We start from the raw sequence: 12,088 nt of genomic DNA on the forward strand, positions 1-12,088 counted from the left end.
CTCATTATGCAGATACACCTGACCTGAATTTATGATCGTAATAATGATCGTCACAATGAGGAGTAGCCTACGTGCCACGTCCCACTTGTGAACGAGGCGGCCCCGAATGTCAGCGGCGACGATGTCTTATAACGGACGGTGCAGCAGGAAATAATGATAGTCGCGTTTAAAAGCCGCAAAACGTGGAATATGTGTGGGAGGCACGAAATGTCTTGGCAGGATATCGTGTGTATCATAAACGTTAGGAGTACCATTTGATCTATACAGAAATTGTATTGTTGGGATTTTTGGAATCGGCCTAATCGAGATACACGTCACATGCTGCAACAGCAGCCGACTTAAAATTTCGATATTTTTCTTTAAAAAATTTTGTCCACATCGAGAGAAAAGTTGTTGGTACTTATGACTATAATTATATGATAAAATGTTATGATCGGAAGCTGCATTTTTATAATTATTAAGCTATATTCAAGTAAGAGATACTCTATTTTGGTCAAAGCGAATTTTAGTACATATATCAAGAATATACGGTTTTGTCACCGAAAATAATAATTTTATAATTTATAATTTTATAGTCGTTTTTAAAAACAATCATATATGTTTTTGTTAGTACACAGAAAATAAAATATAATTATTGATATCAACAACGTAATAATATCGATGAAAATGGAGCTTCCAAATAAATGGACATTATTTACATACGTAATAATGATTATTATTTTATCATGCAATTATAATCATAAATACTAAAAATTTTTCTCACGGTAAAATTCTAATATGCATTATCTGGTCGTTCTCAAGTTTATCCATTATTCATTAACAGCAATTGAGCGCAGCGAAACTTTTTGTGAAATATCGGACGTACTATCGAATTTCGAAGTCCACTGTCGCGAATTTTACAGTGAATTTTCGTATGAAAATCCGAGCGTGCGTGTGCATTGAGACGAGTCGAAGTAGAACGAATAAAATTGGAACATACAGCGTGTTGCGAGTCTGTTGTTGGCCTGACTCGGCGGTGGAATCGCGGCCTGCGGCGGCGGCTGTGAACTCAGATCTTCGAAATTTATGATTTGCAGGCAAATGTCGTCCACTTCGCTCCTTATTAGCGCTATCACCTCGCTGCAGAGGAACTTGGTTCCTAAAACAGGAAATTAACAAGTCAGATTTCTCTATTCGAAATACCGACTGTCTGATACGCGTCTTCGAGCTCTCATCATCAATGTGTGTGTACATATATATATATATATATAATATGCTCTGCTGTACAAAATTTAATTTATTCACAAAATAATCAATACAAGAATCTCGCGACATTTAAAGATATTAAACACTCAGACAAACCCTTAAAATTTTTTAAATGTATAAAGTTAACACATTTCAAGAGATAATATTTTAAGCTTCCGGAACTAACGTAGATCTATTGGACCCTCTAAATTACTCTCCGGAGTTGGTGAGTCTATTAAACAGTGAGTCCGTTAACCCACTGTGCATTGATTGTTTGGATAACAAAGATTCTGGTGAGTAAAAATAAATCAACTTTCTACGTAAAGTAATGTTAAGATAAAAAAAATATATTATTATATTTGAATTTACTATCAGTTTTGTATTTATTGTTGTAGCAATTGCAATTTTATACAAAAACAATTCAGTTTACGTTATATCTATACAAAATTGGATTATTTTTTATTAAAATACATTCACAAAGAAAGGTTCAGAAGTATCTGAAAAATTCAATAAAACGTGGCAGGATTGTAGTGTGTTTCCGCGCGTAATATAAAACGTAATTATATATCTTTATTTGAGTTTAGACATATTAAAAAAAAAATTGATTGCTGCAGCAGATTAAATGGTAAAATATGGCACAGCATTCTTAATTGGCTGCTGCAACCAATTAAAAATGCTATGCCATATTCAGCCAATCTTTCTTTTCAATGCGGTCAACTGTTTTCAAAATATTTCAACATTAAATTTAATTAGCGACAGTTCATTAGAGTTCATAGCATTTAAAAAAATTATGTTTTACTCGTTTTTATCAAAACTTTTACCTTAAAATTTGTAAAAGTAGTAGTCCATGATAAAAATTTGTAATAAATAAAATAAATAATGTTTTACATTAATTATTAATTGCCAATGAGATTTAAACTCGAGTTTGTAAGTAAAGAGGTTACCATATTCACTACGTTTATTCAAATATCTACTCTGGTATAAACCCTCTAATAAACGTTCAGGAAAATACATTCTATATTCCTATCACGTTTCATTAAAACGGTGAGGACTTCTGAGCCTTCTCTTGTCAGCATTCATCCTTTTTTATACAAGCCAGGATAAAAAGAATTTTTGCAAGAATAATCTTTTAGCGTTTGACATATACGCTCCTTTGATTTATTTTTGACGTTCAAAAAAGCCAGGTAGCATTATATTTTATGCTATTTTGGGTCCTTGAAGTTAATTAGTATCTTTTGAGAACAAGAGCTTTTTAACAAAGAAAGTTAAAAAAGATTTCGTTTTTTAAGCTATTTTTTGCTAAATTTGATTCTAGAATCAAAATCTTAAATTTCAAAAAAGTAATTTGTTTAATGTGAAATTTAATTTCAAAAGCTTTTTGATATTACTGAGTTTGAATGTAACCTGAAAATGTTGAATTTCAAAAGGGTAGTAACTTTCAATAAAAAAGATTTAGTGATACAAGATTTACAAAGTTTAAAAGTCAATTTGGAAGTTAGTTTAGCTAATTGTTTACGTATGTTGAAAAAAAAATTAGTTGAATATAGCGTAGCATTTTTAATTGGCTGTAAACAATTAAAAATGCTATGCTATATTTTATCATCTAAATTACTTGGCAGCGATCAATCTTTTCTTTAGTATAGTGATGAGCTTTAAATAAAGTAAAATTGAAAACGTGATATTTTATACCTATATATATATTTTTTGCAATAAAAATCCCTAAAATCAATTTTATTCCATATTGAATTCGTCATTTTGCATTTTGTATTTTTAACTTCAGATTCAAATAAAGCATTATCAAATTATTTCATAAGTCAAGTTTCATTAAAATTAAACAAATAATTTGCGAAATAAAAGAGAATAATCACAAGTGAGATCGTCCCCATCCACAAAGGATTAATTAATGTAAATTATATAAATGAGTCTTGTACAGTTTCAATATAGATTTTGGCGTTATATATAGCTCCACACAGAAGATTAAATAAATTAATACATATTCTCCTAACATAACCTGACGTATAAGCATCTTAGGCTAGTCGTTTGAAGTACTGGAGTACTATACATGCAAGTACCATCTGCACTCGATAAACTCAAGTTTCCGATGGCACGGATGGCACGTCAAAATCGTCGTGTCGATGGCACTTCGATGCGTGTCAAGGACTATCGTGGTGCGACCGTAAAATTCGGAAATATTGAGTAGTGAATCAAGAAGTACAAAACGCTGGAGAAATTCATGCCGGGGCACGTACAAAGCACCGTAACCCATTCGCGCGACCGTGCAACGCAATAAATATTTCAGATTGACGTTTACTGGATGTCTCTTAGACACCGATGCGCAAACTTGCGCATTGGCAATATTTCATTCGCAAATAGGCGGGCGGGAAGACAAAAGAGCCGATGGTAGTATTACGAAACTTGCCGTAAAAGTCTCTGGATCGCGCCCAAATAGTTGTCTCGTCCTAGCTGCGCTAATGTTCTCGTAAAGCCTAGATTGTTGCTGCAGTGACATAAAAGTGTTAAGTTGTCCGATATAAGCCGGTCGTAACAAATGTAATAACTTTGTTACATCAGATCGCGCTAAAGTAGATGCAATGCGGGCTGTTTATCGCGGCCTGTTGCTAATGCTGCTCGTAGTAGTAAAAATAACGGAAAAAAAATCGTGTATTATATTTTATTTTACATTAGCTACGAGGAATATAAGCACGCAGTACCAACTTCCTACAACTTGATTCTCCGCTGCATGGTTAAATGAAAAATTATCAAGGTTGGAATTTTACTATTTTCTACTTCTAACAACGTTTCCACGAGACAGGTTCAACTCGGCAAATTGTAAAAGTCAACGTAGTCGTAACAATCAGAGAATCGGACAAATAAGTTATCAGAAAAGTGTAAGTTTCCGCGCTAGAAGTTTACAACTTCAATCATTAGAGAAGTGCGCAGCCTTGTGCAAGAGGAAAATAATTTCACGCCTAAAGCGCTGGCAAGATTTATTCGTAGTAGTTCGCGAAGTTAATTAGCGATGATGTTTACGTGTCAGAGCACCTTGAACGGGATTCAGAGGGCGTCGATGAAAGAAAAGTGTCCCGTGTGAAAATTCATTCGGCCAGAAACCGAGCCAAGATTGCCATCTGGATATTCCATAACGAACGTCATTCCGGAGTGCAGCGTCAACATCTCTGATAAGATCCACATGTCCTATTGAATTACACAAGACGTCGGTTTGACTTTGTGGTACTACAATAGAACGCACGTTTCTCGCAGTGATCAAACGAACGTTTCTCATATTCTCAATCGATGTCACGGCCAAGGCTGATGCGCCAACATATTTTTACTCTCTGCATACCGTTATATACTTTATCTTGCGCAACGTGAGGTGAAGCAAGATTACTTTTGAACTTTTGCAGAATTACGACACCTTAGAATTGTGTAATGCGTTCTTATAATAGAATACAATACAGGGCGACAAGAAAGTTTAGCCACAAAGTTTGGTGTATTTATCAAATCATTGTAAGAAGCTGTCGTTATCTGTAGTTTAATTATATTTAAATTATATATATTTAAATTATATATATTTAAAAAATTAAATTCTGAGTATTAGTTACAAGTGTTAATTATATTTTATTAAATATCAAAAAGTTTTGTATCAAAAACTCTATTTACTAAAATATAAATCATTGAATACTTGGGAGAATTTATTCGTAAAAAGATGTGCACCATCGTTGATGCGTTTCCAAGCTTCTTAAAACTTGTACCAAAAAGCTGAAGATAGCTATTATAAATGTTAATTATTACTTTTGGTATTTAATAAAATATAACTAAAACTATAGAATTGTTTTCACGAAAATATATTTTATATAATATTTTTTAATGATTTAATGGACATAAAACTTGATGGACAACCTTTTTGTCATCCTGTAATTTTCTGCACACACACATACATAAAGATACTTTTTGTTATATTACTACCATACTTCTATAATCTGATTCGGAGATGTCTCTAGCTGAAGCTACGTTCCGTAATTCACTGTGAGTACTAAAAATCTATGGTATACGTAATGCAAATTAAAGATTTTTAGTATTCGCAGTAAATAACGGAGCACTAACAGCCTAAATTATAAGACATTTCAGATAAGTGCTCCATTTCCTCGTAGGCTTCAATCGTATGCCGTTAATTTCACAATTCACGCCTTACGTATTGGTAACGCTTGAAGTAGCTAATATGTGTAGTTTCTTAAGCGACGTCTACAGTGGAATTTTAAAATATGAAGCTTGAACTTTAAGTCGTAGTAAATTGACCAATCATAGTCGATTATTTCCTTCACATTTGAATGTGATTGGTCAATTTCTTACGACTTAGAGCTTAAAGTTTAAGATTTATGTCTTAAAATCTCATTGTAGACGTCATTTTAAGTAACGTCATACGATAAGCTGATCCTATCGATCAGCATTTCTTTTCACTCTCAGTTTCCTCTATCTATAATGCGTAGAATAACGCATCATCACGATCAGTCATGCGTAGTTGGTCCTTTAAAGTTCGGCTGAAATGCAAGCGAATTTCCGAACACGCGCGCTACTCGTGGATTCCAAGCACGAAGCAAGAAGAAGCACGTGCCGCAACGATATATCTTCTAGGAATAATGATTTTATATTCTCTCAGAAAAGAAAATGCATTCACACAAAAATTACAAATAAATTACCAAATTGGATCAAACCATTTTCCTCCTTTTCTTCATGTGTGACATTCTCTTTATAACTTGATATTGAAATAAAATTTATATTTTCTTTGTTTGATATAATCATCTAATTATAAAATAATTAAATATTAAGTCTGATCTAAATTCAATTATCTTTTCATGTCGAACTTGTCAATGTTCCTTGCTTTTTAATGATCATGTGTAGATATATATATTTTATTAAAAAAGAGACAAAAGACTACGCGCATTTGATTAAAAAACCCCAGGGCCAATCGACAAAGGATTGCACTTGTCGGTTTGTAATTTGTTATTTCGTATTTGTGACGTAGAAATAAAGATACGTGGCTCGACAACGTTTCAATATATTCTTTTTCTATTTCGTTTACGGGCGATATTAAAAAAAAAAAGAGGTTTTATCTTTACGCGAACAATCGGAGGATCTGGATGATATTCAATTTTCGTGAAAAAGGAAAAAGATATCGGATTTACATCGTTATTTCACTAAAGGCGGAATTAACTAACGCTGTTTTGCTTTAAGTTTAGTTGCTTCTCGCAAATTTTTGTTGCTGTAGAAAATCATTCCTGTACACAAAAAGAACGGTTTTGCTGAAGTACCTTTAGCTTATAGATACAGATCTAAAAATAATTTTGTTAGACCGTCAGGATAATTATATAGAACGCTTACATGTTAATGACAATATCGCAAAAAGTTATAAAATGTTAATGACTTATTGAAGTGCATAATTATTTTTTGACGATTTGAACAAAATTATTTTTAAAATATGTATCTAACTAAATTTTTATAGATATTTTAACAAATCTGTTCTTTCCATGTGAGGATTATGGCATTTTTCTAATTAGAAGAAAATGCGGGAACAAAATAAGAGTTGATGTTCTGAAAAGTACAAAGTTTTTCAGCTGGATGGTGCCGCTAAAAGGGATAAATGATATCACTGAAAACGACATTTCCTACTTCGGCGCGTCTGATAAGACCAGAAACGGACGTTTTATCTGCGCGCTAGTTCCGGTTCGAATGGTCACTCGGCGAGCATTAAAGATCCAAAAGTGCAAAAGGAGGAAAAAAAAGAAAAAGAACGCTGTAAGCACAGCGGAGATACTGCAGCAGTTCATTTTATGGGGACGGTATTTTAAAAACACACGCGCTCGTAAAACCGGCAGTAAAGGCGGCCGTTTCGTTGCGGACGCGCCTCCCGTACGCGGAGTAAATTTTTGTAAAACAAAGTGCACGAATTCTTTTGTACATGACAGTCAGCTGCTAATCCAGGCGTCGTAGAATTTCACGCCCCCCAGAGAATCCATTGAAATTTATCTGAAGCTAGAACAAATCCCTGGACACGTAAAAGAACATGATAAAAGAAAATTCACTCTAGTGTCTTGGATATCTTTATATATAAATTGTAAAAACAATAACAATAAATAAAATTATGGAGATATACATATATCTATACGGTAAATTTTAAATAAGACATTATGTTTATGCAAAATGTATGCACAATAAAAAATAAAATTTTTTTATATTTGTGCTAAAAATATAGTCCTCGTTAAAATTTAACATAATATAATTATAGTAATTTAAATATTTTGTTTTAAATTGATAGATAATATTTCTTAGTGCTAAAATAGTATAATTTATAAGTAAGTAGACAAATAAAAGTAATGTAACTATAAATTAAAATATGAACTGTAAGATAAATGAATATATACAAAACAAATGTACATGTTAATTTAATATATTATAAATTATATAATTTTACTAAAGAGATATGGTACCAAATCGTTTCTAACTGTTACATTTTTTGTGTTAGTTTTTAGTGCTTAGTTTTCAAGATATTTCACCGTCCTTGTACTTTTGATACACTCTGCATATTTGTATATGTATGTAATTGTAAAAAAAATATATAAATACATATGTATGTAGAAAATATATAGGTAAAATTAATGTATATATAAGGATCCACATTCCACATTATATGATTAGCAAAATGCATAAGAACGTCAACTTCGAATGACTGTAACTCAAAAATTATAATGTTTCAGACTTTGTCTCCATTGACACTTTTGATCTATATACATCAAGAACCATCGGATAGCAAATTTTCAGAAAATTTGAAAGCCATTTTTCGTAAGGATTCTGCGAGGTCCTTTGTATGTATAGTAAAGATGGTAACCGTGCATTCGCTTAAACATAAAATATACATTATCGGTCACTATCGTAAATTCGATGGGATTAATATACGGCATGACATAATTCCCGGAGCGATCGTAAAAGCCATCCGTAGCAAATTGCCATTGACGGATTAATGCGTGTTCCGGCGCAACCTATAGTGTCGAAACGTGAGCGGAAATTGCTAACGGGTATACAATAACCGTTTGTAAAATAGGGAATAGATTACAAAGTTCGTTACATAACCATTTCTCTCTTAATTATTTATGAAAAGTTTTCACAACTCTTCTCTTCATATTAATAAGATATTCACGATATTAATCTTAAGGAGAGAATACGTTTCTACATTTTACAGAAGTGTCAAAAATGGCATTCGATTATACATATAATATTAAAAATATATTCTTTTTGTTGATATATTATTTGATCAGTAAATTTTTGCGAAATTGAAAGATAGTCCTTTCCTTTTTTAAAAAATTAATTTTTTAAATTATTACTTCTGAAGGAATAAAGAAATATATATTGATTGTAACAAATGCTAATATATTTGTTACATGTTGTAGGAATTTGAAAAATTCTCAACTTGTGTAGACTTAGGTCCAAGGTCTAACTTATTCTTTATTTCTTTCTAATTCTAAAATTGGAAAGAAATAAGAAATAAGTTGAACTTCAGTTAAGAGTTAACCAAGAGTTGAGAAAGTGAACCTTAATGTATAAAGTTTGAGCGGAAATTCCAAATCGATATAAACGCGCGTAAGAAGAGCAGTCGGTAGGATGACAACGAAAATTAGGAGAACAAAGACGCGAACGTAGCGTGAATTTTGAAGGAATTTTCACCGAGAAATACGCGAAGCAGACCCGGGTGAAGCTGGCCCACCAATATTAAAAAATCGATTTCCTTCATGCATTCGTTTGCTCATCGTTTGCTGACGAATGCTCAGTTGGAATTTTTGTTTGCTCACCCTTAGTTCAAAAGATACAAGAAAATTAAGTTTTGGGGGGCCAACTTCACACTAGCCCCTAATATTTAAAATCGATTTTTTTCTTTATGCATTCGTTTGCTCATCGTTTGCTCACAAATGCTCAGTTGGAATTTTTGTTTGCTTACCCTTAGTTCAAAAGATTTTTGAGCAAACGATGAACAAACGAATGCCAAAAAAAAAAAGATTTTTTAATTCGATACCAAAACTTAATTTTCTTGTATCTTTTGAACTAAGGGTGAGCAAACGAAAATTCCTACTGAGCATTCGTGAGCAAACGATGAGCAAACGAATGCATGAAGAAAAAAATCGATTTTTTAATAGTGGGGGCCAAGCTTTACACGGGTACGAGGCAGCTCAAAGACCAAAGAAAGGAAATTTCTCGCTACTGAATGGAAATGTCGGGGGCACAATTTCTAAGATCGCGTGCGTCCTATGGATGATGAATACTTGCTTTGTTCTGCTCGAGTGATCATATCGCGTTAAATCCTTGTCGTACAACTTTAAGGTAAACAAAAAGAAGCACTCGCCGTGGTATCGCCGGCAACTGTTAAGCAAGAGAATTTAGAAAATACAGAGAGGAAAACCCGAAGAGAGATGATGCGCTATCGGGGGTGAACGTACTCACGACCTATCAGTACCGTCGACGAAAAAAGGGATAAGAGTGATATCGAATGGCGAAGAGATAAAGAGGATACCGTCTTCAGGGGACTCGTTCCTCGAAAATCCGTTAATCCACCCGATAAAACATCGTCGCCCCCATCGATCGGTAAGAAGGATCGATAGTTGGCTGCGAAATAATTTTCAAACTTTTGTTCAACCTGTTGGAAAGAAAAGAATTACGCCTTTAATCTTCAAACTTGTCACCGATCGAAATAATAAACCACAGATGCGACATTCTACCCGAGCAGGGAAGGACACGACACGAGAGATGGATCTTACGAGTATTATTAAAAGAGATGTGAAAATTACAAAGCAACAACTGTCGTTTGAGAGATTATTTCGGGGTCGTTCTTTCTTCTTCTCGCGGCAAGGAAATTGCGGATTGATTTATGGAAGCGTCGCGCGCGCTCGTGTTTCACGCTGTTTGAAATAGCTGAATGGTGGTGGTAGCGGCGGAACGTGTCGAGCGTGCAGTTAGCGCGACGTACTTACTAGCTCAAAGAAGCGGACAAATTTCTCGCATAGCGTTCAGCTGTCGCGATGCGCATCGATTTATTTCCGTGAACGCCGGCTAATTCACGTGGCCGCGCCGCCGGTAATTTACAGCACGCCCTAGAGAAGCCACACGCTTTTCGGCTAATATTAGAGTGACGGTACGAACGCGCATGACTGTAACAGTTTCGCGATGTTCACGGGGCAGAAAGAGAAGAGTCCAGTAGTTCGCGCCTATTTCGAGAACACCTCATGTAGACAGTAATAAACCCCCGTTGATACTTATGTACACCGTTTTCATTGGTATTCTTGTTACGGCATTGTCGTTTTACGTTGTTGAATATCAGTAATAAAGAAGACTCCCTTTCGACTTGAATCAACTGTGAGTCGGCTATATTCGTTTCATAGAGTATACACATCTTTCGTCGATCAGAAGGTTGAATACGACTTCCCTGAAAGAATAGCGTTTGCAACTATAAATGTACCTATAATAAAATAGATAATTGCTAGGAGCTCCATTTTTATAGTTATTACTGTTGTAACGTCAGTAATAATAATTATATTTATAGTTCTATATATATACAAAGAAGAATATAATTATTATTACTGACATTGTACAACAGTAATAACTATAAAAATGGAGATCTGTAATTACTTTTGGAATTACAAATATGATATATTTTTATCTCAGTGTAGGTACATATATGTGGCTATTTCCTTGTATTGTGCTCAGTGCAATAAAATATATAAGAAGGTAAACAAAATGTCATTTAATTATCCAATTTTCAAATTTTAATAATCAATTATATTTCATAATATATATATATATACTAATAATTATATTTCATAAATTATGTATTTTTACTTTACCATATAGGAAAATTTCACTAACTTGATCCAGCGTATGGTATATGCTCGATCTTTTATATTGTTTGTTTTCATGCCACTTACATTAAAATACCTTTTTTATTATATTTATTCTGCACATAAATTTTGTTAAAAATAAATGTGTTACGTATAAAATAAATATAATATATAATTGTATAATAACTGATTTTTAGAAAAAAATGGATGTAAAATTTTGAAACACTATATTTTTTAATATACCTTAAGTATTAAAAAAAAATATTAATCTTAAATACATCATCATACAAATATGTTATTTAATTTTAGATAACAGCTACGGAAATGTAACAATTATAGCTCCTCCCGTAGGGTTGATTGTCATAAGTTCCAGGATCGATTATATTTTTTTTGTGAAGTAGGTACAAAAAATATAGTTTTTATTTCAATGTCAATTTTATGTTTTAGGAAATAATACACGGAAAAAATTTTCTCTTAAAATTTATTCTGAAAATAGGAAAGGAAATTCTTTTTCCGTGTAGTAATTATAATATTGACACAAATTTTAATAATAAAATACGTAATTTGATTTTGTATCATATAATTTCTATACAAAAAATAAAAACATGTATATTTATACAAAGTATTCAACAAAAAAAAATTGTATAAAATCTTCTATTTATAATATTATATCGACAATTACACAAAAAAAACTTTTTATCATAAATTGATTGAGTAACAAGCATTTTGGTAATTAATTCCGTATACAACTAGCTTCAGTCTCCCCTACATCCTTTAAAATTGTTTACATTGCATTTCATTTATTTTAGAGGTAGCAATTAATTCAAAATGTGTCCTTCTTTTCATTTGCAATGATAACAAATGACATAAAAAACATATTCTAGAATAGAAAAAAAGAAGTGTAATACCGAATGCTCTGGATTAGTTACCTAGCTAGGGAGCAGCTATTGAGGAAAAACAAGGAAATATACAGGCCGTGACAAAGG

The 12,088-nt window shown here is 32.7% G+C and overlaps 1 protein-coding gene across 1 annotated transcript in view; it reads right to left on the minus strand.

The window, feature by feature from the left end:
* The window catches only part of sei (potassium voltage-gated channel seizure), a 148,542-nt gene that overhangs the window by 101,826 nt on the left and 34,628 nt on the right, over window positions 1-12,088 (minus strand). The window contains exon 3 of the mRNA XM_018551848.1: window positions 980-1,138. Coding sequence (XP_018407350.1) covers window positions 980-1,138 — 159 coding nt within the window. The remainder of the gene's footprint in view (window positions 1-979; window positions 1,139-12,088) is intronic.

This window comes from Cyphomyrmex costatus, unplaced genomic scaffold (assembly GCF_001594065.2).
Source record: "Cyphomyrmex costatus isolate MS0001 unplaced genomic scaffold, Ccosl1.0 scaffold147, whole genome shotgun sequence".
NCBI lineage: Eukaryota > Metazoa > Arthropoda > Insecta > Hymenoptera > Formicidae > Cyphomyrmex > Cyphomyrmex costatus.